Below are 27,941 nucleotides of genomic sequence, written 5' to 3'. Positions count from 1 at the left end.
CCCATTGCAATTACTTCTACTCTTTCTAAAGTAATGGAAAAATCAATTAACCACCAACTCTTAAACCATATAAATAAATAAATAAATAAATTCTTTATTGCTGATAAGTACAGGACATGTACTAGAGACAATAATACTCATCACGGCGACATGACCAGGAGTTTTACATTATAATATTGAGATTAATTGGCAAAACATTTTTTACCATTACATGGAAATTATTAGTTACACAAATTAAACATGTAAAAATGAAATTATAATAAAGAAAATATGAGGACTGAACGTCATATGGAGGAAGTTATCCCAGTTCCACCGATGTAATCCACTCGAGGAGCATGTGACGGTATTTGTAGTCGGTAGCCATTTTTTGTAGGTCGACTCCAAGACGGAGCAGTGCCTGAATTTTGGGGAGTGCCTGGGCAGGTAAGAACCGACTACACAGTTTCAGCCGGTTGTATTTGAGGGTTAGTGTGGGTTCTGACCTCAAGGATTGTGGAGGATTGTGCCACTGACAGAAATCCCAGATGTTTGGGGCGTTTATCACTCCTGTATACATTTTTACTGAGGTCATTAAACGCCTGCTGTCAATTAACCTCGGAAGCCTGGGTACATTTAGCTGCTGAGCCAAGTCAGTTGTTCTCAATTGAGGGGGTCGGCGATGCTTATTTGTGGCCCATTTCAGGGTCCAGTATTCACACGAGAACACCGGTTTTTGAAGAGAGGGCGACGCAGATGCCCAGATCTCAGCTGCATATAAAATAGCCGGATAAACAGTGGCTTGAAGATATCTGGTAGTGGTTGCGGCATCGTTGGAATGAAGTCGGTGTTGTTTCGCTCTCCAGCGTAGGGTGTTAAATCGCTTCCGGAGGTATTCCGTGTGAACATTAAATTTCAGCTTCGGATCAAAATAGATACCGAGATCCTTATGGCAGGTAACTACTGGGATGAGAGTACCTAAAACTGAAGGTTGAATTATTGTTGGTTGGTGTTTCAATGAGTATATCATTATTGCAGATTTTGAAGGGTTAAGGTTTAATCCAAACATCTTCAAGTAAGTTGAAAGGTCGGTCAAATTCTCTGTGATGGAAGACGTAATTGCCATTGGGTCTGCAGACGGTGGGATTAAGGTCAGAAACTTTATATCGCCGGCATATATTATAGCATCAGCACGAAGACGCATAAAAGGAATCAGAATGGCTGAGAAGAGAAGGCCAGACAGGACACCACCTTGTGGGACTCCTGCATTGATTTTTCTCGTAAAGTGGGTCTTCTTCAAAGTGAGGTGGACACTTCTATTCTTCAATAAGGCGGTGAGGAAAGCTAGAAGGTCTCCATTAATCCTGAAGAAGAATTGTAGAAGACTGAGAAGGGCTGTGACGTCTAGACTGTCAAAAGCAGCTTCAATATCGGCGTACACTATAGCTAATTCAGATTTATTTTCGAAGGCTTGAAGAATTGATATCTGTGCGGCCATGAGGTTTGTTATGGTGGATCTATTTTCGACTGCGAAATGGAACTGTTTCAGCTTCTGTGGCATCAGCTGTTTGTTTAATGCTGGAAGGAGTGCCTTTTCTAGAAGTTTCAGGAGGGTGGAAGAAGTTGAGATTGGTCTGAAATCTTTTAGGCTTGTTAGTGCTTTAATCTTAGGTAGTGGCCTCACAGAGTATTCATTCCACTAAGCAGGGAAAACTCGTGTGGAAAGAACTGAGTTCTAGATTGAGAGTAATGCATCTAGGATATAGGGGCTAAGGCATTTAATTATGAAATGAGGTATCTTATCACAGCCTGCGGTACTAGATGGATGCAGGGAGTTAATTGCATATATTAGTTGCTGTCTTGTGATGGAAATTATGGAGAGGTCATCAGTAGCAGTAAATTGAGAGTTTTGGAGAGGGATTTCGGCAGAAGCGGACTTGGTTTTGAATCTTGAAATGTAGTTCATCCAGTTATCTAGATCAAGATTTGAATTAATGCAACTGTGTCTTGATGAGTATGGCGCTTTTCCTTTAGACAAGGTAGTATCGGTATATCTCTTTATTGCTGATGCCTTGAGTCTGTTGAACATAGCTCTTGCTCTGGAGTATAGGATTCGATCTTGGGTTGTGCCAGAGATTTTCCACTGCCTGTGAAGGTACTGCTTGTTGTGGAAACTGGCGCTAGATCTTTGGTCCACCAAGCTCTAGTTCTTGGAGAAATGTGTACGGTTTTGGCTGATGCATAGAGGGTGACTGTATTTATCCATCTTGTGATTAGGTCAACTGCGAGGATTGGGTCACATCCATCAAGCACATGCCATGGAATAGACTGCGCTGCCTCGAGGCACTTTTTTGGATCCAGAAAATTCGGAGAAAATATGATTTTCTTTTCAACAGTATTAAGGCAATTGAAGCTGGGCATAGGCAGAACAAGAAGTAATGCAATTGGGTCGTGATCTGAATTGAAGGACGTTTCTGGTGGAATGTCGACTCTGCAAATTCCAGAACATAGAATCAAGTCAAGGCGATTGGCGCCTCTCGTTGGCTCCTCATTGATAATTGTGAACTTTGATGGAGAGAGATTGTTCATTAGTCGTTGAAGGAGAGGGCTCAGGTGAGGTGGAAGGTTAAAGTCGCCGCAGAGAATGTGCGTAGCAGGAGGGTGTAACTTACTCATTATCCAGCTAGTAGCATCGTCAATTGTTGCAGTATCTGGAGCTGGGGGAATGTAGATTGCCACTAAATCAATTAAACAGGCATTAAACTTCACAGTCACGAGTATTGCTTCATAAAATAAGGAGTTGCTAGATGAGACGTGCACCAATTTCAGGTTGGAATCCTTGACGAAGATGGCAACACCGCCTCCTCTAGATTGAGATCTTGATGTGAAGAACGATGAAAAACCAGCGGCCGCAGCATAGGCTATTGACTCCTGGTCAGGTTCAAGCCATGTTTCTGATAGACAAATTACATCCATGCTATTGGACAACAAGAGTTGTTCGAGAGTTTCAAGCTTATTTCGGAGGCTCCGGACATTTTGGTAGAAAACTCTAAGCTCTAAAACTCTAAAAATAATCTAGAAAGTTAATGAAACCGGGGTGAGCGAAAGAGTGGCTCGTTGGTCTAGGGGTATGATTCTCGCTTAGGGTGCGAGAGGTCCCGGGTTCAAATCCCGGACGAGCCCTCAACTTGTTTTTTCCTGGTGAACTTAAAGATCACTGTGGTAAAAGGAATTTAATTTTTTCTTCTTTCGAAATCTGTACGCAGTGTTTTAGTTCGAAGTCTTGTCCATTTTACGAATGTTACAAAGAGAAATTGTTATTTGGATTTGGTTGTATGCATTCGCCTGTTGTTCCCAATGAAAGTTTCTACTAATGAAATCAGAATGATGATGACTTCCCCAGTGGCGCAATTGGTTAGCGCGCGGTATTTATAAGACAGTACTTCTGAGTGATGCCGAGGTTGTGAGTTCGATCCTCACCTGGGGAATTAAAGTTTTTATTTTTCTTATGTTTGGCATTTCAAATAAGAAATCTTTTACAGTGCCATTTTCTGGCGATATCCTGTTTGTAGGAAGAAAAACACGAGCCACCACGTGAAAGAAGTCCACAGAAATTCGGCCATGAGGATTGTTACAGATGATGAAATCTGTTGGAATGCGTATTTATGAGATGTTCTTCAGGTCCCCACGTTCAATTATGGAACTGAATACTACCAAACACACTATGGTACCTTCGCTGGTGCCACAGGTTTTGCAATTATCTTCCACTTACGCCGAATGAAAAGACCTGAGTTCGAATCCCATCAAGGACGTGACGAATTTCTATGGACTTCTTTCACATGGTGGCTCGTATTTTTTTTCGTACAAGCAGTAAACTGCCAGAAGTGGCAGTGTAAAAGGTTTCAAAATTGCAATGCCAAACCTAAGAAATATAAAAACTTATTTCCCCATGTGAGGATCGAACTCACAACCTCGGCATCACTCAGAAGTACTGTCTTATAAGTACCGCGCGCTAACCAATTGCGCCACTGGGAAAGTCATCATTGAACTGATTTCATTAGTAGAAACTTTCATTGGGAAGAACAGGCGAATGCATACAAGCAATCCAAATAACAATTTCTCTCTAACTTTCGTAAAATGGACATAAAATTTCTAATTGAAACACTGCGAACTCTGTGCAGTTTTCGAATGAAGAAAAAATTAAATTCCTTTTACCACAGTGATCTTTAAGTTCACCAGGAAAAAACGAAGTTAAGTCCGTCGGGGATTTGAACCCGAGACCTCCAGCCCCCTAAGCGTAGTATCATACCCCTAGACCAACGAGCTACACTTTCAATCAACTCGGTTTCATTAACTTTCTTGATTATTTTTTGCTTTTCATACTTTTAGGGAGGACACAGTTTTGTTCTACAAATCAATTCTAAGATTGCACCTGGAATATTGTTTTCCAGTTCGGAGGCGAAATGTAAACAAACTCCTTCGCACTTTTACAATTGACATCTGCATATAACAGAACTCAAAGAGCACATAACATATAACAGAACTCAAGCTCAAATAGCATTCCGGACGGAAGGATATAAGCAAATTACATTAAAATTTCTAAAAATAATTTTAAAATATGTAAAAGTGGATCACAAATATATAAATCCATATAAAATTTCACAACGGTAGCGTTTTGGTATGCACGAATGATTTAAAAAGTGAAATGATTTAAAAATATTTCGCTTCAAAATTTTTTCGCTATTTTCTATATACAGTGCAAACAAAATCGACAGCACCCAGGTTGGTCTTAAGAAAAAGGACGCCCCTGGCTAATAATATAAGACGTGTTTATTGAATGCTCATTTACCAAGATGTTTTCTTTAATAAACGTACTGTGGAGCGGTTTCTTTATTTTTTGCTTAATTTTTTTATGTATTAACAGAGTTTTCCAGGACAGAGGGATTCTCCCTTTCCCACATTCAATTCGAAACATTCAAATTTAAATACTTAACTTAAAACTTCCTATAATGTCTACCAGGGGGGTATCAAAAAGGTTCGTACCCTGACCGAGATAAAACATCTGTAGGAAGATGCAGGTTTTAATGTAAGTTGTCTACATATTCAAGAACTTGTGAAATTTCATGTTGAGCCCGTAATCTGAGGAAAGAGGCTGTGGTTGACAAAGTGGAGTATCGAGCAGTAATCAAGTTGCTGCAATTGCAGGGCAAGACAGCTCAGGAATTGACGAAGAAATCAAAGCTGTCTATGGAACAGCTTTGATTACTTACGGGACTGTCCACAGCATCTTTCGTATAATGGACATAAGTTTGGAACTAAAACAATGCAATTTCTGAACAGTTTTCGAGAAAAGATAAATTGAAATTCCTTTCACAGACACAGTGATCTTTAAGTCAACGTGATAAAAGTTAACGAAGGGCTCATCCGGCATTTGAACACGGGACCTCTCGCACTCTAAGCGAGAATCATACCCCTAGACCAACGAGCCACATTTTCAACAAAATCGATTTCATTGCCTTTGTGGATTATTTTAGCTTTTTATATTTTTAGGAGGATGGAATTTTGTTATACAAATCAATCGTAAGACTGAACGTGGAATACAGTTTTTCAGGCTGCAGACAAAATCTAAAGAAAGTCATTACCACTTTTACAATTTGATATCTGCTCGAAATCTGATCAAAAGCTTGTTTAGTTTTTGAGTTATTCAAACTCAAACAGGATTCCGAACGGATGGACACAAGCAAATTATTTAATAATTAAAATTTAGGTCGTACGTATAGCTTAGCTTAATTTTCAGCACTCACCTCACAAGCTAAGCGAAAATTAAGCTAAGCTATACGTACGATCTAGTTATTACATTACAGCACATAAGGACTCCTTAAAACATCAAGAGTAATTAAAATTTCTAAAAATAATTATAAAAACATGAACAATATTTCTAAATATACTTAAAAGCGTATCAGAAATAAATAAATCCATATAAAATTTCACAATAGCTTTTTGATATGCGCAAAGGATTTTAAAAATATTCCTCTTCAAAAAAACTTTCGTTGTTATTTGATATTTTCTATTTACAGAAAAAGGACACCCTGGGCTAATATAATGTGCAATTATCGAACGCACATTTAGCAAGATGTTTTCTTTAATAAACGGACTGTGGGAGAGGTTTCTTTATTTCTTCTTTTACTTTTTTATTTATTAATTTGCTTATTATTTTCATTTATATCCCTTTGTTTCTTAGTATTGCTATTAAGTTGTTATTCTTCTAAAACAGCTACCCTCAAGTACAAAGGCCCACGAGCTATCTGACTACGTCTAAATTATCAGAGTTGGCTAAGAAAAGAGGGATTCTCAATTTTCCACAGACAATTCAAAACAATCCAATTTAACTATTTAACTTAAAACTTCCTAAAGCATCTATTCATCAATTCCTGTGCAGTTATTTCTTATGCCTTTTAATCAAAGTATTACGCTACCTAGGTAGCCGAGTAGTCAGGAGAAGAAGGGCAGTAGCACTAGCTCTTTGAGTAGACCTAGAGTTCAAGCAGCCCCTGACTGATGAATACCCTCGATCTGCCAAACCGCGCTGATCAACGTTGCAGATTACGGTCCATTTCCAGATTATGGTCCACAGTTTTTATAATCATCTTCCACTTACACCGAACGGAAAAGGGCTGAGTTCGAATCCCATCAATGAAGCGCAAATTTATATGGACTTCTTTCACACGATAGCTACTGCTTTTTCTTGTTGCAAACAGCAAACCGACCGAAGAATAAAAGCAAGTAGAGACACAATATTCTGTCACCTCATAAACCCTAGTTGTTTGATAGTGTAAAGGATTTCTAAATCGCAACGGCAAACCTAAAAAAAATGAAAATGTCATTCCCCAGGTGAGGCTCGAACTCACAACCTCGGCATCACTCAGAAGTACTGTCTTATAAGTACCGCGCGCTAACCAATTGCGCCACTGGGGATGATGACAACCTCATCATTTCATTGGCACAAACTAATTGGAAACAACACTTGAATACGTACGAGCAGTCCTCAAAATGGTTGTGACGACTGCTCGTACGTATTCAAGTGTTGTTTCCAATCAGTTTCTGCCAATGATTTCTCTTTGTACGTTAAGTATAATGGACAAAAAATTTGGAACTAAAACTGATTTCTGTACAGTTTTCGACAGAAGAAAAGTTGAAATAAGTTAAGTTCAATGTGGTATGGGCTCGTCTGGGATTTGAACCCGGGACTTCTTGCATCCAAAGCGAGAATCATACCCCTAGACAAACAAGCCACACTTGCTGATAAGTCGGTCACATTACTTTTCTGGATAATTTAACTTTTTATACTTTTAGGGAGGATATAATTCTGTTCTACAAATCAATTGCAAATTGCATTGGAGTAGTGTTCCAGTACGAAGTCGAAATCTAAAGAAAGACAGGAGCAGTTTACAATTTTACATCTGCGTTTAAAATCTTGTGTTCTTTATAAGGTACTATTATTATATTATTATTATACAAAAATTAAGTGGATGTCGAAACTTTTAAATAAACTTGTACATTAATAAAAACGCCAACTTTGATGCAAGTCTCACTCAGAGATTTCTTGATTGTGATGACTAAAGCTAAGAAAGTTGTCTTCTCTTCAAAGTAATTGGCAAGTTAGTTTCACAGGGAGCTAAATCAAATCTTGGGATTTGAAAGTGAGCCTGAAATTTTTGTGGATTTCCCTCCCCCCCTCAGTTTTACTGCTAAATAAAACCTTCGAAAAGGAATCAGCTCAAAAGGTTTAGGTTTTGAGTTATTCAAGTCCAAATAATTTCTACCGTTAGACTCCCTGCTGACCCTGTTTTTGAACTACTCGCCAACTCCCATCCCAATATGCCAAAGTGCAGGTCCACAAATGTGAGTAGTAAAACATGGATTATTAAATCTTTCTTATTTACGGTGATTAAGAGGACGATGATTTTATTATTAGATCATCGCCCTCAGTTGGAATCCAGTCAATAACCGGACTAATTTCTGTGGACATCTTTCACATGTTGGCTCAATTTTTCGTCTTGCAAATAGCGAACCGACCGAATATTAAAGACAGGTACAGATACAGAAAGTCTATTGGTACCAATAGGATACTCTCTATGAGTACAGGATTTAGTCCATCAAGGCCAGATGTGTTCAGTTGTAACATCCCCCCTCCTCTTGGCGTGGAAGGGTCAACACAGTACACATCTGTCCTTAATGGACTAAATAAATTAATTGAGTCAAAGGGTTGGCTGAAACCAGATTTCCATTGACGGCTCCTGAGGAACCCCCGCAATCTTCTTCATCTCAGCACACCCTCTCTTCTTTAAATCTCTGTAGATCAAAAAGAAATAAAGGAAGGTGAGTTCTAAAATATCATGCAATCTCTGTTTCTATAAAAATTCTAAAATTTTTATAGAAATAGAGATTGATACGATAGTGCAGTATAAAAGTGGATCACGTAGTCGGTTGTAATATATTCTATTCCATGGATTTCCAAAGTGTAAGTCACGCTCCCTGGAGGGCGCACTTGGCTTTTTGGACACATGTTGTTTTTATTGTAAACAAACCATCCACTAATCCGGTTATGAACCGTATTTTATTTCAATCTTTGAGATTAAATGTATAAAAGTATATGTTAATTTGGATGTGCAACAAATCTGTGCCATTCAATTATCGTCCCAATGCCATTCTACTTGTAATGTAATGGAGAAATCGATTAGCCGCCAACTCTTAAACTATCTAGAAATCTTCCACCTGATCAACGACCACTAATATGGCTTCCGTCAGTGTTAATCCACTGGTGATATTCTGCATTATGTTACCTATTTATGGACAAACAATGGAAAGAGAAAAGTTTTTTCGATGCAGAGGAAGCAATATTTGTAATGTGCTTGTGCCAAGAGAGATTAGAAGTCAGGGTAATCCCCAAAAGAGATATATCATTTTGCCTAGAAATCGGAGTGTCACTAAAGATAAGCATAGGAGCAGAAGAATCCTTTTTGCGAGATATAAGACAAGACTGAGTTTTAGAAGGGTTGAAATCAACTAAGTTGTCTTTGCCCCACTGGAGAATTACCTGAAAATCGGCATTTAAGGAATTGGTAGCAGATTTTCGAGAGGTTGAAGCTGATTGAGCAGGACAAGGTTTCTCAAAATGGAAAGTGAAATGCAATGTGCTATCATCGGCAAAACTATGGATAGGATTTCCAGTCAATGGAAGGTCATTAATATACAAGAGGAAAAGAGTGGGGGGGGGGGGGGGGAAACTGAACCTTGGGAGACACCGGCATTAGTGGAGAAGTTAGAAGACAGAGAGCCATCTACCACCACCCTCTATGAGCGATTAAAGAGAAACCTGGATAACCAATTGCTAAAAACAGTTGGCAAACCATAAGATGGAAGCTTGTTTAGAAGACAAAACAAACACGTTAAAACTTTATGCCAAACACGATCAAAAGCCTTTGAGATGTCAAGAGCAACTACTTGTGTTTCACCGAACCTTTCCATTGAATTAGTCCATAAATGGGTAACATAAGCCAGAATATCACCAGAGGATCGACGCTGACGGAATCCATACTGGCGATCGTTGACCAGACAGAAGGTGTCAAGGTAGTTTTATTTCCCGACTGGGGCCACTGACAACTGCTGAGGAAATTGAGACTGCAATAAGTAAAGAACTGCATACCAAAGTATCCGCAAATTTACTCAAGAAAACGCAAAATTATTCGTCCTTTAGAGTAGTTTGCGAAAGTCGGGCATTCAGATCAGTTGCATCCACATCTGTATGGCCAGTTGGCACTCTAATCAGGCCTTTTATGAATCGAAAGACCCAAAACCATCCAATGCAACTTCATCTTATGACCAAAACCGAAAGATGACACAACTCTCCCCTGCATGACTAACTAATTGTGAAACTACACTAGTGTCTCTGGACTGTCGAAAACCACCGCACCACACATCCAGCTCCAATCACTTTCTTGCCCCAGCTACTGCTAATAAACATACCGATGTAATACCACATAACCCTGCTTTTCAATCACTTTCAATTAACAGTATAATTTCCACCAGGCCAAATCTGTTGAGGTGTTCAAAAGCATCTACAAAGAGATCAGCACTTATGAAAATTCCCTTTCAACTCACCCTTTCTAGAAATATATAAAAGTGGATCAGAAATATATAAATCCATATAAAATATCACAATGGTAGCGTTTTGGTATGCACGAATGATTTAAAAGTGAAATTTTTAAAAATATTTCGCTTCAAAAACACTTTTTTTTTGCTATTTTCTATTTTCTACAGTGCAAACAAAATCGACAGCACCCAGGTTGGTCTTAAGAAAAAGGACGCCCCTGGCTAATAATATAATGCGTAAATAGTGAACGCTCATTTACTTTAATAAACATTGCCACTCATAGAGAGTAACAAATCCTATTGCTGCCAAAAATTCTTTTACTTTTGGGACCCAATTAATGGTATACTAGTTAAAGATTCCGTCCATTCACAAGAGTGACCAAATTTTTTCTTGCTTTGCAGGTGCTATTTTTTTACCACCCTTGATTAAAAGATAGCAGCTTACCAATGAGGGGATGAAGATATATGCGAATACTTGCTTTTTACAATTTGGCAGGAATCTGGATATGTTGTGCCCCATAGGAGGAAAGACAAGCTTCATAACTATCCGAATGTATTCTGAATTAAATTTACGAACTAATGGAGGAAATATCTTTTCTATCTTTTAAAGATCTTCATCTTAAAGATCTTTTCATTTGCAAAGTACATTCACACAATTCTTTGAGAAGTCAAAAAAATCTCCCGAAATGGGTAATATACATTACAAAGCTACTATTTTTGAACTTTGAATGATGCTTTTATATATTTCTCATCGTATTTTAAAAGTACATTTGGAAACCATACCACCCTGTATCCATTCAGGACACCCCTTTAAAGAGGAGAAGGTGGAACATACTGAATATGCAGTGGTTTGCACACATGTTTTGATTTTTGACGGGGTTCGTAAAGCTGAGTAGTTTGGAGACTGGTGGTCTAGGGGTATGATTCTCAAATAGGTTGCGAGAGGTCTCGGCTTAAAATCCTGGATGAGCCCTTGCTTTCTTTTTACCATCGTGTGCTTAAGAAAAAGACCCTTTTTTCAATTTTTCTTATCCCATAAACTGTACAGAAATCATAGTTTTAGTTCTAAGTTTTATGACTACTGTACGAAACTTAACAAGAGAAATGGTTGTTAGGATTGCTTGTATTTATTCACGTGTTGTTTCCATCTGAAGTTTCTACCAATGAAATCATGATGTTGCTGTCATCCCCAGTGGCGCAACTGGTTAGCGCTTGGTACTTAAAAGACAGTACTTCCAAGTGATGCCGAGGTTGTGATCTGAAGCCTCATGTGGAGAATGAAATTCTTAGTTGTGTCATTGCGATTTAGAAATCGGTTACACTGCCAAAGCAACTAAGGTTATGAGGTGAAGATATATTGTGTCTGTGCCTGTGTTTAATATGAGGTCGGTTCGCTATTTGGAAGACGAAGAATCGAGCCTCCGTGTGAAAGAAGTCCACAGAAATTAGTCCGGTTATTGACTGAATTCGAACTCTGACCTTTTCCATTCGTTGTAAGAGGACGATGATTTAATAATAAAATCATCCCTTCTTAATCATCGTAAATAGGAAAGATTTAATAATCTATGTTTCAATACTCACATTTATGGATCTGCAATTAGGCATTTTGGGAAGGGAGTTGGCCAGTAGTTCAAAAGTAGACCTCGAAACTTTGTTTTCCGTTACAACAGAACCCTTTCATCTTTTGACTATTCAGCAGGGGGTCTAACGGTAGAAGACGAAAGGGTGCTGTTGTAAGAGGAAACAAAGTTGTGAGTTAGTGAAGTATGGCAAGAATAAGTTTAAGGAATAGCGCAGTGATTGGGTCAAGTACGAAGGCAGAGATATGTACATTCATTTAAAGCGCCTGAGTCCACCACTACCTGTGCAGCTGCACATCCGTGGCTTTTGTCTCATCGTAGACTGGCATCAGAAATAGAAGATTAAATTTAGTTAAATTTTAAACTGAACTCAAGTTAAAATTGAACTCAACAATATATTGGCCATTTAGCCCGCTCTTAGGAACAATATGTTTGTTCTTTTACATATCTTGATGAGAGTGGTTTCCATCCCTGCCCCTGGGAGGCAGGCCACTACTATCTAGCAGACTTTTCCTTCTCCGAAAAACTGCACTTATAAATTCATTAAAGAAATTAAAATTCCTTCTACAAGAAAACAGAACACTGAGACGATCCCGTTCCATCGACTCACCAATTGAACATTCTAATACATTTCTAAAATCACTATATTGAACACATTCAAGCATTATATGTTCAGAAGTCTCCACACCGCCACAGGTGCAGAGATCAGACTCTCTAAGCCCAAGTTCAAACAACCTTTTAGCTAAGCCATGACCAGTCATCAAAAACATAGCATTTAAGCCAAATTGGAGCCATGGTTTTATTTTTAAATTAATAATTTGAACTGATGGTAAGAACATATAAGACTGCCTGCCCTTTTCAGAATTTTGCCAATTCTGTTGCCAAAGATTTTCTATCTCAAGAATAATCCTTTTCGTTTCTAGCTTTAGATCATTTCTTGAGTATATATAATTTTCTTCTAGGCAGGAAGAGACTCCTAATATCGTCTTTCTTATGTTATTCTTGGTGTAGTACATCATTCCAGCTAATAAAACATTATATAATGCTGGAATTCTGCCCGCAACTACCTGTAAGGCGTCAGTCGAGACCGTACGACACGCCCGAGTGATGCTTAACAGAACAAAACGTTGAGCTTGAGACATATATTTTTGTATCAACGAATTTTCTATTCGATGTACCCAAGCTCCAGAGGCATAAGTAATGATTGGGACAAATACGCAATCATATAATAAGTTCAACGAACGTGCCTTGATGCCCCAATCACACCTCACAACCCTCCGGAGCTTAGAATACAATACTCTAACTTTATTTTTCAAATACTTGATATGTTCTGTAAAATAGAGCCTTTCTTCTAACACTTTCTTCTGATTCCCAAGTATTTCACCACTCTAGCATATCGCACAGCCCCTCCACTCAGCCGAACAGTAGGGGGACGATTTGTACTTAACTTAATGAAACAGGCCTACGCGCTCTGGATTCATTAAGAAATTTATTATAGTTGCACACAGAGCGTATAAATAAAAGAAGAAGAAGAAGAAGAAGAACTTCTTAACATAACTTTTAACATAACTTTTCTTAAAACATCTATTACAACAGTTAATTCTTCTTCTTTTATTTATACGCTCTGTGTGCAACTATAATAAATTTCTTGTACTTAACTTCCCTTTTAGCAACATTTGGACAGTCTTAGTCATTGATATTTCTAATCTATTCTGCTTACACCATCCGTCTAGCGAATGAAGAGCTATTTCAGCTCTAGTCTCCAACTGAAGACGGGAATCATCATGGACCAGTAAAACTAGGTCATCTGCATCCGCTATACTCTGTACACGTCAAAAGTGTTCTCCAGGAATTCGTCCATGACGATGTTCCAGACAAAAGGTCCAATTACGGAACCCTGAGGACATCCCCGACTCACTTTCTTAATGACTTCACAATATTTATTTCTCACCACTATAGTTCTATCAGAAAAATAATCTCTAAAAACACAATATAAATTCATTGCACATTGACACTTCCTTAGTCTAGCAAGAACACTCTCCCACCAGAGCCGGTCGAAAGCCCCGTTGAAGTCAACAAAGATTGCAAGTACGTATCTTGCACCGCTCATTTCAACAATCTGGGTTAGTCCATAGGCAGCATCTTCTGCACTCTTCCCTTTCTTGAAGCCATACTGGCTCAAGGAGGACATGGACCTATTTTCGTATATAATCATTAATCGGTCTATAATCAACCTTTCATAAACTTTACCCAAGACTGACAAAAGAGCAATGGGTCGATACGTACCTGTATCATTCAGCAATCTATCTGTACTTTTAACTATTAACCTCACACGGGCTTCCTTCCAGCTCCGCGGAAAAGCACCATAATACAAACATTTATTGTACAAATTTAAGAATGTCTCAGGGCTCAACATAAAAGCTTGCTTCATTACTTTCACTTCTATTTTGTCAGGACCTGGTGACTTTCCTGCTTTTGCCCGGTCCACCGCCAACATAACTTCATCCATAGAGAACCCTTCTTCCAGTACTTCAGAGTTATATTGCATATTCTGCTCTTTCATCCACAACTGTAGCGGAGTGGAAGCTCCTTCGTTAATCTCAGGAAAAAGATCATCCAGCGTCCTGTTAACTGAGTCTCGCCAATTTAAGGTTTGATTATCATCAGAACCGATAGTACTAGTTATGTCCTGTGTTCCTTTTTTATTAACAATAATCTTAAAAATTCCCCAAGGGTCTCGGGATCCTTGCTCCTTGACATAAGTCTCCCAACAAGACTTTTTAGTTTCACTTATAACTTTACAATACTCTTTTCGTTTATCCCTATAGTTAGCCAAATACCTAGCCAGTAAGTCAACATCTCCAAAACGTCTGTGCCTTTGATATAGCCTTCTTAATTTATTGGTCTGCTTTCGTAAAACTGTCAATTGTTCTGTCCACCAAAAGACCGGTCTGCTTTTAACATAACTTTTCTTAAAACATCTATTACAACAGTTAATTATTATTTCACTCAATGTGCACACATATTCATTGACATCAAAATTTTGCCAGTTAACATTATTTACCATATTCAAAAAGATATCATTAAACTTTTGCCAAGATACATTTTTTATACAATATCGCTCAATATCAAATGTAACTCGGGCTTCATTATTATTTTCTATAGAGAACAATATCGCATTGTGATCACTTGTAGTGTAACCCTCAGCAACTCTCCAACCCCTAATTTTATTCTTAACTGCACCTGTTACAAGTGTAAGGTCAATATAGGACTGGCCATTGGCAGTAGAGAATGTGGGCGGATGGCCTTTAATATTCACAATCTCAACCCCTGAGGCAGCTATAAATTCTTCAAGTATACAACCTCTATCATCAGTATTCTCACCGCCCCATAAAGGAGAATTAGAGATTAGAGTCTAGGGACATGACCAACTCACAAGAACCAAGTAATCTTTGAACTTTTTCCATATATTCCACTTCGGGAAATATGAACTCTGCATGCTGACAATACTGCGATACCAGGTACACTCTACCAAAGCCACCAATCACCTCGCAACAGACAGCATTTCTGTTGCACAGTACCATAACTTTCGTTATTACTAGATCTTTTGATCGTATTATGATGGCAGCGTTTGGAGAGTCCCCTTCCGATATCACTCTGTATCCTTGAGGATAACACCTCACTTGTCCACATGCAGTATATGGCTCTTGGAGAAGGGCAATGTCAATGTCATCTTTCTCCATTCTGTTATTAATTTGCATAGCCACACTTTTTGCGCGCTGGGCATTCAATTGAATCACTTTTAGTGTTTTACCCATAGTTTATCTTTCTTTTATAATTTTCAAGCGCTTTTCTATATTGAGGACATTCTTTATTTACTGCCACATGGCCCGCTTCCACTTTATTTCGCTTACAGTTGCAACACTTTGGCTGGACATTCTTATTAGTACAATTCTTATATGAGTGCTCCATCTCACCACAGTGACCACAATGCACTTCTTGTCTGCAATATTTGGCAACATGCCCAAACATCAAACACTTATAGCATTGAGTAACACTAAAAATTTCTTTAAACTTGCAAGCTGACCAGCCCACCAGCAACCTTTTACAAGTCTTAAACTTTTTCCATATTTTTGGTGATATTTGGAAAACCCAATTTTCCACATTTACATCTTTTGCTTTATTAACAGTCAGTACTTCAATTCCTTCAACAGTTCTTTTCTCACTTAGACCAAGATCTTTGAAGTTCTTTGCCCACAGTTCTTTAACCATATCGTCTTTCTTGAACCCTTTTTCTACATCAAAAAGCACGACTTTCGGACATATTGGCTTAGGTATTGAGATCCAATCCAAGCTCTTTTAGCTTTGTACAACTTTTAAGTTTATTCAGGTCGTCGTCAGTCACCGCCTCCACAACAACACCGCAATCTCTAATTGGTCTTATATTCCTTACTTTTACATCTTTTAATAATGGACGAATTTCATTCAATACTCCATCTTTCACCTGCTCACTAGTCTTAAAGTTTCCTTTTGTAGACTTTAAGATCATAACTTTGGACACTTTATCTTCAGTCAGTTCAGTACTCTTGACTATACTCGAATAAGTTTCCTTCTTTAACTTTTCTTTTTGTTTTAGACGATCTTTTAACACCATCTTTTTCTTGCTTATCTCTTGGACTTTGTTTTCTAATTCGTCCCACATTTCTAAAATAATTCTTATCGAAGCTGTTGGCACTTTACTATTTTTGTCCCACAGAAAAGCTCTCAATCGTTCACGAGCTCTCTTAATTTCTGAAAACCCATCAAGATCTGTCTGTTTTTCCACTGTTTCTTTCCTTTGTCTCTTTCTGTTTCGAGTCTTCTTTACACTCGTGTCCGATTCACCTGTACCTTTAGATCTTTTCTGCTTCTTAGACCCTGATACTATTAGAGCATTGCTCGTTAATTGCGAAGGACCAGGAAGTGACGACGAGCTGTCTTGAACAGTTGTTCCAGCTAAATTACTTGTTGAAACTTCAATTTCAACCAATTCTTGAGCCTGAACTAGGATATCTCTAGCTATTTCTTCCTGTTCATCTTCAGTAACTTCTGATGTTACTGACATAATTTGTTCACAGACTGAGTCCAGATCACTAGAACTCGTCATTGTAAATAATAAAACTTTTCTATTTACAACAAAAAATCAAAAATCAAAAATGACAATTGATAACTATATACAGTATTTACAATTCAAAGAGCAAGGAGCCGTCGAACCAATACTTAACTTTTAAATACAATTTTAAAACGACAACTGTCGTTGAACACCGTAACCCAAGTTAAACGGGTAAAACGGTCCCACGGGCAACTGCCCAAGGGCACGGAAATACTCAACAAAATTCCTCAAAAAACCCTATCAACCCTATCCTATTCACCCTGCTCGCCCACCCCAGACTACGTGGAAGTAGGGCAGCTAAAGTAAGGCAGTAGTAAACTAGAACAAAGAGAACAAAAAATAAAAGTTGAAAGTCAGCTCAATTTCAACTATCACAGTCTCAATTCGCACTAAATTCACTGACTTGCCCCAGAATAGCCCCTGGGGCAGAGATATGTACAGGAGGAAAATATATATAATGTTTTCAGGTGCAAAAAGAAAAAACGATTCCACTTCACTGATGACTTCCTGAGACGAATCAAAGCGCCGTCCACGCAATGGTTTCTTCATGTATGGAAACACGAAGTCTGACGGTGCTAGTTCAGAAGTGCTGCAGTAGTTCGAAGCCGTACTGGCCAATAAATTTGGTGGTCGCAAAGGCCCTGTGAGTCGGTGCATTGTCTGACAGAAGACGGGCATCTTTGGTTAACATTCCAAGCCTTTTAATCTTCAATGTATCGCGTAACGTTTTCAAAAAGATATCTGTAGTATTCTCTGTACGTGTGGAATCACGAGGTAGGTAATCTGTCAGGATAACCCCTTTTCTGTCAAAAAACACGGACACTTCACCTTCTTCGCAGATGTAGTGGTCTTTGTTTTTTGGGAGTTGAGGAAGAGGCGTGTTTCCACTGTTTTGACATGTCTTTAATCTCCGGATCATACTGGTACACCCAGCATTCCTCACTAACACATCAAAAAAGTTCTCAACATCCACATTACACAAATCCAACAGTTGGCGAGAAGCTTGCATTCGACATTGCTTCTTCAAAGGTGTCATAAATCTTGGAAACTCATCGTGCGAAGATCTTAGATATGTGCAGATGATCATGTCAAATGCTGTGGGCAGTTCCATAATTATTCCCACTGCGTTTTGCGGCGAAATGAATTGTCACACGTCTGTCACTCACCGCAAGCTGCTCAACCCTTGCAACCGTCTCACTGTCTGTGAATGTTGATGGCCTTCCTTCTCTTGATTGGTCAAAGACACTTGTATGACCGCACTGGAACTCCCATTTCCACTTTTTTACAGCGTCATAGGAAGGGCAATTCTGCCCATACACACCTTTGATTTCTTTGTTAATTTCCTGAGCTTTCTTGTCCTGCAACTGCAGGTATTTGGTAACTGCTCGATACTCCACTTTGTCAACCATAGCCTCTTTCCTCAGATTACGGGCTCAACCTCTGGTGTACCTATGTTTACCTGCGGGAATGAACTTTCACAGGTTCTTGAATATGTAGACAACTTATATTAAAACCAGCATTTTGCTACAAATGTTTTATCTAGGTCAGGATGCGAACTTTTTGTTTAATACTCGTCCCCACCTCGTAGACGTTATAAGAAATTTTAAGTTAAGTAGTTAAATTGGATTGTTTCGAATTGTATGTGGGAAAGGGAGAATCCCTCTGTTCCTGGAAAACACTGTTAATTTAGAAGCACTCAGCTTGTTGTCCTTTGCACTGGAGGGCAGCTGTTGTACCAAAGAATAACAGGTGCCACCTCAAGCAATACTAAGAAACAGAGGATATAAATCAAAATACTGAGAAAATAAATACTTAAAAAAATTAAATAAGAAATAGAGAAACCGCTCCACAGTATGTTTATTAAAGAAAACATTTTGGTAAATGAGCGTTAAATAATTTCGCATTATATTATTAGCCAGGGGCGTCCTTTTTCTTAAGACCACCCTGGGTGCTGTCGATTTTGTTTGCACTGTTCACAGAAAATAGCAACAAATGTGTTTTTGAAGCTAAATATTTTTAAAAGATTTCACTTTTTAAATTATTCGTGCATATCAAAACGCTACCGTTGTGATATTTCATATATTTCTGATCCACTTTTACATATTGTACATATTTTTATAATTATTTTTAAAAAAATTTAATGTAATAATTTGCTTATATCCTTCTGTCCTGAATGCTCTTTGAGCTTGAGTTCTGTTATATGTTATATGGTTTTTGAGTTCTGTTATATGTTATATGGTCTTTGAGTTCTGTTATATGCAGATATCAATTGTAAAATTGCGAATGAGTTTCTTTAGATATCGTCTCCGAACTGGAAAACAATATTCCAGGTGCAGTCTTATTTTTTGCTTTTCAAATGTATGAAAAGCAAAAAATAAACCAGAAAGCTGATGAAACCAAGGTGATGGAAAGTGTGGCTCATTGGTCTTGGGTACGATTCTCGCTTAGGGTGTGAGAGGTTCCGGGTTCAAACCCCGGACGACACCCTCATCTTCGTTTTTTCCCCGAGAACTTAAAGATCACTGTGGTAAAAGGAATTTATTTTTTTTCATCTTTCGAAAACTGTACAGAGTTCGCAGTGTTTTAGTTCGAAATTTTATGTCCATTTTACGAAAGTTAGAGAGAAATTGTTATTTGGATTGCTTGTATGCATTCGCGTGTTGTTCCCAAAGAAAGTTTCTATCAATGAAATCAGAATGATGATGGCTTCCCCAGTGGCGCAATTGGTTAGCGCGCGGTACTTATAAGACAGTATTTCTGAGTGATGCCGAGGTTGTGAGTTCGATCCTCACTTGGGGAATTAAGTTTTTATTTTTCTTAGGTTTGGCGTTGCAATTTAGAAATCTTTTACACTGGCGGTTTGCTGTTTGTAGGAAGAAAAACACGAGCCACCATGTGAAAGAAGTCCATAGAAATTAGTCACGTCATTGGTGGGATTCGAACTCAGGTCTTTTCATTCGGCGTAAGAGGAAGATAACTGCAAAAACTGTGGCACCCACGAAGGTACCGTAGTGTGTTTGGTGGTATACAGTTCTTTAATTGAACGTGGGGACTGAAGAATATCATACCAATATACATTCCAACAGACTTCACCATCTGTAACAGTTCTGATGGTCGGCTGTTGTTTTGAAGAGAAAAGTTACGATTAATATCCCTGAGCAGGTGATTGGTATGAAAAGGAACTTATAAATAATTTATGACTTATAATTGTTTATAATTTAGATTTAATAATTTAATATATTTCTATATTTAATAATTTAATATATTTCTAATATATAAAGGATATCAGAGGGATTTTGATGAATCTTGATGCTAAGAAAGCTCCAGGTCCCGATGGTATTTCTCCACTTATTCTCAAAACCTGTGCTCCTGAACCTACTCCTATTCTTTGCCGCCTTTTTTCACTTTTTTATTCCAAAGGTGTTTTTCCTTCTGCTTGGAAATTTGCTCATATCCAGCCAGTTCCTAAAAAGGGTGACAAATCCTTCCCATCCAATTATCCTTCCATTGCAATTACTTCTACTCTTTCGAAAGTAATGGAAAAATCAATTAACCACCAACTCTTAAACTACCTTGACATCTTCCGTCTGGTCAACGATCGCCAGTATGGATTCCGTCAGTGTCGATCCTCTGGTGATATTCTGGCTTATGTTACCCATTTATGGACTAATTCAATGGAAAGGTTCGGTGAAACACAAGTAGTTGCTCTTGACATCTCAAAGGCTTTTGATGGTGTTTTGCATAAAGTTTTAACGTGTTTTTTTGTCTTCTAAACAAGCTTCCATCTTATGGTTTGCCAACTGTTTTTAGCAATTGGTTATCCAAGTTTCTCTTTAATCGCTCATAGAGGGTGATGGTAGAGGACCCTCTGTCTTCTAACTTCTCCACTAATGCTGGTGTCTCCCAAGGTTCAGTTCTTTCCCACACTCTTTTCCTCTTGTATATTAATGACCTTCTTCCATTGACTGGAAATCCTCTCCATAGTTTTGCCGATGATAGTACATTGCATTTCACTTTCCATTTTGAGAAACCTTGTTCTGCTCAATCAGCTTCAACTTCTCGAAAATCTGCTGCCAATTCCTTAAATGCCGATCTTCAGGTAATTCTGCAGTGGGGCAAAGACAACTTAGTTGATTTCAACCCTTCTAAAACTCAGTCTTGTCTTGTATCTCGCAAAAAGGATTCTTCTGCTCCTATGCTTATCTTTGGTGACACTCCGATTTCTAGGCAAAATGATATATCTCTTTTGGAGATTACCCTGACTTCTAATCTCTCTTGGCACAAGCACATTACAAATATTGCTTCCTCTGCATCGAAAAATCTTTTCTCTTTCCATTTATTTGTCCATAAATAGGTAACATAATGCAGAATATCACCAGTGGATTAACACTGACGGAAGCCATATTAGTGATCGTTGATCAGGTGGAAGATTTCTAGATAGTTTAAGAGTTGGCGGCTAATCGATTTCTCCATTACATTACAACAAGTAGAATGGCATTGGGACGTTAATTGAATGGCACAGATCTGTTGCACATCCAAATTAATATATACTTTTATACATTTAATCTCAAAGATTGAAATAAAATACTGTTCATAACCGGATTAGTGGATGGTTTGTTTACAATAAAAACAACATGTGTCCAAAAAGCCAAGTGCGCCCTCCAGGGAGCGTGCCTTACACTTTGGAAACCCATGGAATAGAACATATTACAACCGACCACGTGATCCACTTTTACACTGCACTATCGTATCAATCTCTATTTCTATAAAAATTTTAGAATTTTTATAGAAACAGAGATTATTGCATGATATTTTAGAACTCACCTTCCTTTATTTCTTTTTGATCGAAGGAGATTTAAAGAAGAGACGGTGTGCTGAGATGAAGAAGATTGCGGGGGTTCGTCAGGAGCCGTCAATGGAAATCTGGTTTCAGCCAACCATTTGACTCAATTAATTTATTTAGTCCATTAAGGACAGATGTGTACCGTTTTGACCCTTCCACGCCACGAGGAGGGGTGGATGTTACCAACTCTACACATCTGGCCTTAATGGACTAAATCCTGTACTCATAGAGAGTATCCTATTGGTACCAATAGACCTTCTGTATCTGTACCTGTCTTTAATATTCGGTCGGTTCGCTATTTGCAAGATGAAAAATTGAGCCAACATGTGAAAGAAGTCCACAGAAATTAGTCCGGTTATTGACTGGATTCCAACTGAGGGCGATGATCTAATAATAAAATCATCGTCCTCTTAATCACCGTAAATAAGAAAGATTCAATAATCCATGTTTTAATATTCACATTTGTGGACCTGCACTTTGGCATATTGGGATGGGATTTGGCGAGTAGTTCAAAAATAGGGTCAACAGGGAGTCTAACGGTAGAAATTGAAAGGGTTCTGTTGTAAGGGAAAACAAATTTGTGAGTTAATGACGTATGGGAAGAATAAGTTTAAGGAACAACGCAGTGATAGGGTCAAGTACAAATAAAGAACTACAAAGGCAGAGATATGTACAGGAGGAAAATATATATCATGTTTTCAGGCCCAAAAGGGAAAAATTGTAGAGGAGAGAAAGTAAAAGGAGTAGGGAGTGAATGAGGAAGATGTGTCTAATGAGTGCCCATATCTTGAAGTAAAACGGAAAAGCCTAATTGAGAAATAAGAAAATGTTCGGAGACTGTCTATATCAAACGAAAGAGCATCGATGGTACTCCCATCCAGCGAAGATCAATGATCAAAAAGAGTTCTTATGCAAAGATTTCTTTTGCTAGAGGAAGAAGGGGATCCCTGGATGGAAAATGAGTAAATGTAAGTCTCAAATCAAGCATTTTCAAAACAGAACTGAACCCTTTTTGTCCAAATGCGACCTCAGAGAATTTTAGATGCATATATTTGAGAAGAAAAATATTTGTTAGTAATAGTAAATAAATTAAAAGCCATCATAAAGCAAAGTTAAAATGGAAAATATTATAAAATTAAATCAGGTTATTTTAGGATTTCTTTTGATTAATACTTTTTGATGTATTTAATACGGTACGTTTGATAAAAACTGATTCATCGAGCAGTGCTTGTGGTTTCATTTTAGAAGCTCCAGTTTTTTGATTGTTTCGAGTAATTGCAAAGTACATTAAAAAGAATCCTGGAGACCTCATATTAAATCAATGATACATGACAAAATACTACCGTTTTGAAATGTTGAACGAATTTATATTTCTAATCCTCTTGTATTTAGAAATATTGTACATGTTTTTAAGATTATTTTTAGTGATTTTAATGTAATCTATATAATAATTTGCTTACGTCCAGTACTTCTATCCGGAACGTTATTTGGACTTGAATAACTCAAAAACTAAACAACCTTTTGATTCCTTTTCGAAGGTTTTATTTAGCAGTAAAACTGAGGGGGAGGGGAATTCCACAATAATTTCAGGCTCACTTTCAAATCCAAAGATTTGATTTATCTCCCTGTGAAACTAACTTGCCAATTACTTTGAAGAGAAGACAACTTTCTTAGCTTTAGTCATCACAATCAAGAAATCTCTGGGTGAGACTTTCACCAAAGTTGGCATTTTTATTGATGGACAAGTTTATTTAACAGTTTCCACATCCACTTAATTTTTGTATAATAATAATATAATAATAGTACCTTATAAAGAACACAAGATTTTAAACGCAGATGTAAAATTGTAAACTGCTCATGTCTTTCTTTAGATTTCGACTTCGGACTGGAACACTACTCCAATGCAATTTGCAATTGATTTGTAGAACATAATTATATCCTCCCTAAAAGTATAAAAAGTTAAATTATCCAGAAAAGTAATGAGACCGACTTATCGGCAAGTGTGGCTCGTTGGTCTAGGGGTATAATTTTCGCTGTGGGTGCGAGAGGTCCCAGGTTCAAATCCCAGACGAGCCCATACCATCATTTTACCACATTGAACTTAACTTATTTCAATTTTTCTTCTGTCGAAAACTGTACAGAAATCAGTTTTAGTTCCAAATTTTTTGTCCATTATAGTTAACTTAGAAAGAGAAATGGTTGTGAGGACTGCTCGTACGTATTCAAGTGTTGTTTCCAATCAGTTTCTGCCAATGAAATGAGGAGTTTGTCATCATCCCCAGTGGCGCAATTGGTTAGCGCGCGGTACTTATAAGACAGTACTTCTGAGTGATGCCGAGGTTGTGAGTTCGAGCCTCACCTGGGGAATGACATTTCCATTTTTTTTTAGGTTTGCCGTTGCGATTTAGAAATCCTTTACACTATCAAACAACTAGAGTTTATGAGGTGACAGAATATTGTGTCTCTACTTGCTTTTATTCTTCGGTCGGTTTGCTGTTTGCAACAAGAAAAAGCAGTAGCTATCGTGTGAAAGAAGTCCATATAAATTTGCGCTTCTTTGATGGGATTCGAACTCCGCCCTTTTCCTTTCCGCGTAAGTGGAAGATGATTATAAAAACTGTGGACCATAATCTGGAAATGGACCGTAATCTGCAACGTTGATCTAGCGCGGTTTGGCAGATCGACCGTATTCATCAGTCAGGGGCTGCTTGAAACCTAGGTCTATTCAAAGAGCTAGTGCTACTGCCCTTCTTCTCCTGACTACTCGGCTACCTAGGTAGCGTAATACTTTGATTAAAAGGCATAAGAAATAACTGCACAGGAATTGATGAATAGATCTTTTAGGAAGTTTTAAGTTAAATAGTTAAATTGGATTGTTTTGAATTGTATGTGGAAAATTGAGAATCCCTCTTTTCTTGGCCAACTCTGATGATTTAGACGTAGTCAGATACCTCGTGGGCCTTTGTACTTGAGGGTAGCTGTTTTAGAAGAATAACAACTTAATAGCAATACTAAGAAACAAAGGGATATAAATGAAAATAATAAGCAAATTAATAAATAAAAAAGTAAAAGAAGAAATAAAGAAACCTCTCCCACAGTACGTTTATTAAAGAAAACATCTTGCTAAATGTGCGTTCGATAATTGCACATTATATTATTAGCCCAGGGTGTCCTTTTTCGGTAAATAGAAAATAGAAAATAACAACAAAAGTTTTTTTGAAGAGGAATATTTTTTAAAAAATTCACTTTTTTAAAATCCTTTGCGCATATCAAAAAGCTACAGTTGTGAAATTTTATATGGATTCATTTATTTCTGATCCGCTTTTAAGTATATTTAGAAATATTGTTCATGTTTTTATAATTATTTTTAGAAATTTTAATTATTAAATAATTTGCTTGTGTCCATCCGTTCGGAATGCTGTTTGAGTTTGAATAACTCAAAGACTAAACAAGCTTTTGATCAGATTTCAAGCAGATATCAAATTGTAAAAGTGGTAATGACTTTCTTTAGATTTTGTCTCCAGCCTGAAAAACTATATTCCACATTCAGTCTTACCATTGATTTATATAACAAAATTCCATCCTCCTAAAAATATAAAAAGCTAAAATAATCCACAAAGGCAATGAAACCGATGTTGTTGAAAGTGTGGCTCGTTGGTCTAGGGGTATGACTCTCGCTTAGGGTGCCAGAGTTCCCGGGTTCAAATCCCGGACGAGCCCTTCGTTAACTTTTATCACGTTGACTTAAAGATCACTGTGTCTGTGAAAGGAATTTCAATTTATCTTTTCTCGAAAACTGTTCAGAAATCGCATTGTTTTAGTTCCAAACTTATGTCCATTACACGAAAGATTCAAACAGAATTTTATCTGGATTCCCTGTAAGTATTCGCGTGTTGTTTCCAATTGAAGTTAGCGCGCTGTATTTATAAGACAATACTGCTGAGTTGTGCTGGAGTTGGGAGTTCGAGTTTCAAGTGCGAATGACGTTTTTTATTTTTCTGAGGTTTGTCTTTTCGATTTATAAATTTGTTACACTGCCAAGCAACTAAGGTTATGAGGGGAAAGTATATTTGGTCTGTACCTGTGTTTATTCTTTGGTCAGTTTGCTGTTTGTAAGACAAAAAATACGAACCACCGTACGAAAGATGTCCTAGAAATTGGTCACATCATTGATGGAATTTGAACTCAGGCCTTTTCCATTCGGCCTAAGAGGAAGATAATTGCAAATACTGTGGCACCCGTGAAGTACCGTAGTGTGTTTTGTGGTATACAGTTCCATATAATGCATGTGGGAACCTGAAGAATGTCTAATAAATATGCATTCCAGCAGACTTCGTCATCTGTAATAGTCCTGATGGCCGGCTATTCATTTGAGGGGGAAAGTTACGATTAATATCCCCTGAGCAGGTGATTGGTATCAAAAGGATGTTATAAATAATTTATGACTTATAATAATTTTGTTTATAATTTAGATTTAATAATTTAAATAGTTTGAAAAATTACCACTGGTTATTATTGTAGAAAATGTCGAGATAGAAAATGAAGAGTAATCCTGAAACGCAAGAATTAATAAATCATATTTTAATACTCACATTTATGAAACAAATGTCATAAAACTTAATAATTACAATTTCCAAATTTGAGAATTTCATTTGACCTGGTGTTGATAATAGTACTTAATAATTATGAAAACCGAAGAAATTATATTAAAAATTAAAAGAAAGGATGATTAAGATTTAATTAATTATTATTAATTAATTAAGATACATACTTTATTCTATATTTATTTCGTAAATTTAGAGAACAAAATGTGTGAAAATTCTGCCATAAAGGCTACAAATGCAATATCATAACCGCATAATAAAAGATAAAATGCGCCCTCTAAATCGTTTAACGAAAGGGGGAGCTGATTTTCTTTTGGTGCGCTGGACAGATCGGCTGCTTCTTTAATGATGCTGTCAGACATTTGTTAATGAGACCTTCCTCAAACAGTTGGCGAATTCTGAAAATAAATACCGTTTATGGTAAGATGGACATTTTTTTGTAACTAAAAGACTTGAAAGGAAGCATTTGATGAAATTTATTTATCAAATAAATATTTAAGTGAATATTTTGCAATTTTATTTCTGAAGAGCGCTTTTAGAATAAATTTTTATAAGCTATTTAATATAAGCTACTTAATTCATTAATTTTTTTCATTTAATAGGTCTAATATTTGCAATTTTATTTTTAAAAGAATATACTTTTATCAAAATGAAATTATTTTCTAAAGTTCGATCACACAACAAGCTTCAGTCACATGCTTTCAACTGTGATGGGCACAATCGAATGATTAATAATCGATTATTCCAGTAACGGAAATAATTTTTTTTTTCAATAAGCTTCATTCCTCCCACATCAGGATAGCAACATGTGTTCACCTACTAAAACGCCCTCAGGGAGCATGCCCTATACTTTGGAAATCCCTGGGATAGAAGATATTGCAACCAGCCGCGAGATCCATCTTATACTGTACTATTGTATCAATTGTGACCCATCGACGCCACAAGGAGGGGGGGGGGGATCACATCTGTCCTTAATGGATTAAATCCCGCACTCATAGAGAGTAGCAAAACTTTTGGGATCCAATTAATGGTATACTAGTTAAGATTCCGCCCATTCACAAGAGTGAGCAAATTTTTCCTTGCTCTACAGGTGCTTTTTTATTTACCCCCATTGATCAAAAGATAGAAGCTTACCAATGAGGGGATGCAGCAGTGTAGATATCTGCGCGTACTTGGTTTTTACAAAGTGGAGGAACTGGATATTTTGTGCCCTTTAGGACGAAACACGAGCTTCATAACTATCCGAATGTATTCTGAATTAAATTTACGAACTAATGAGAGGAAATTCCGCGATATATCTTTTCTATCTTTTAAAGAACTTCGTCTTAAAGATCTTTTCGTTTGCAAAGTACATTCAGACAGTTCCCTGAGAAGTCAAATAAATTTCCCGAAATGGGTAATATTTATTATAAAGCTACTATTTTTGAACTTTGAATGATGCTTTTATATATTATTCATCGTATTTTAAAAGTACATTTGGAAACCATACCACCATGTACCCATTCAAGACACTCCTTTAAAAAGGAGAGGGTGGAACATACTCTATATGTAGGGGTCCGCAAACATATTTTGATTTTTGAAGGGGTTCGTAAATCTCAGTAGTTTGGAAACTGTTGGTCTAGGGGTATGATTCT

General features: G+C 37.4%; 1 protein-coding gene and 7 non-coding genes across 8 annotated transcripts in view; 5 read left to right on the top strand and 3 right to left on the bottom strand.

The window, feature by feature from the left end:
- The window catches only part of LOC150083939 (uncharacterized), a 60,750-nt gene extending 48,281 nt beyond the window's left edge, over positions 1 to 12,469 (bottom strand). The window contains exon 1 of the mRNA XM_090375649.1: positions 12,319 to 12,469. Within this exon, the coding sequence (XP_090231775.1) occupies positions 12,319 to 12,469 (151 nt within the window). The remainder of the gene's footprint in view (positions 1 to 12,318) is intronic.
- On the top strand, positions 3,088 to 3,159 carry TRNAP-AGG (transfer RNA proline (anticodon AGG)). The gene has a single exon. It is a non-coding gene; the product is annotated as a tRNA-Pro (tRNA).
- On the top strand, positions 3,373 to 3,464 carry TRNAI-UAU (transfer RNA isoleucine (anticodon UAU)). The gene is given in 2 exon segments: positions 3,373 to 3,410; positions 3,429 to 3,464. It is a non-coding gene; the product is annotated as a tRNA-Ile (tRNA).
- TRNAI-UAU (transfer RNA isoleucine (anticodon UAU)) lies at positions 3,920 to 4,011 on the bottom strand. The gene is given in 2 exon segments: positions 3,920 to 3,955; positions 3,974 to 4,011. It is a non-coding gene; the product is annotated as a tRNA-Ile (tRNA).
- Positions 6,860 to 6,951, bottom strand: TRNAI-UAU (transfer RNA isoleucine (anticodon UAU)). Its single transcript is given in 2 exon segments — positions 6,860 to 6,895; positions 6,914 to 6,951. It is a non-coding gene; the product is annotated as a tRNA-Ile (tRNA).
- A 7,099-nt stretch (positions 12,470 to 19,568) lies between the features above and the next one.
- On the top strand, positions 19,569 to 19,660 carry TRNAI-UAU (transfer RNA isoleucine (anticodon UAU)). Its single transcript is given in 2 exon segments — positions 19,569 to 19,606; positions 19,625 to 19,660. It is a non-coding gene; the product is annotated as a tRNA-Ile (tRNA).
- Positions 19,661 to 23,978: 4,318 nt separating this feature from the next.
- On the top strand, positions 23,979 to 24,070 carry TRNAI-UAU (transfer RNA isoleucine (anticodon UAU)). The gene is given in 2 exon segments: positions 23,979 to 24,016; positions 24,035 to 24,070. It is a non-coding gene; the product is annotated as a tRNA-Ile (tRNA).
- A 1,281-nt stretch (positions 24,071 to 25,351) lies between these two features.
- On the top strand, positions 25,352 to 25,423 carry TRNAP-AGG (transfer RNA proline (anticodon AGG)). Its single transcript has one exon. It is a non-coding gene; the product is annotated as a tRNA-Pro (tRNA).
- Positions 25,424 to 27,941: the final 2,518 nt, after the last annotated feature.

Source organism: Mastigoproctus giganteus, chromosome 6 (assembly GCF_048544385.1).
Source record: "Mastigoproctus giganteus isolate SK-2022 chromosome 6, ASM4854438v1, whole genome shotgun sequence".
NCBI lineage: Eukaryota > Metazoa > Arthropoda > Arachnida > Uropygi > Thelyphonidae > Mastigoproctus > Mastigoproctus giganteus.
Note: the sequence above shows the minus strand (reverse complement) of the source record. Positions and strands in the feature narration are given on the sequence as shown.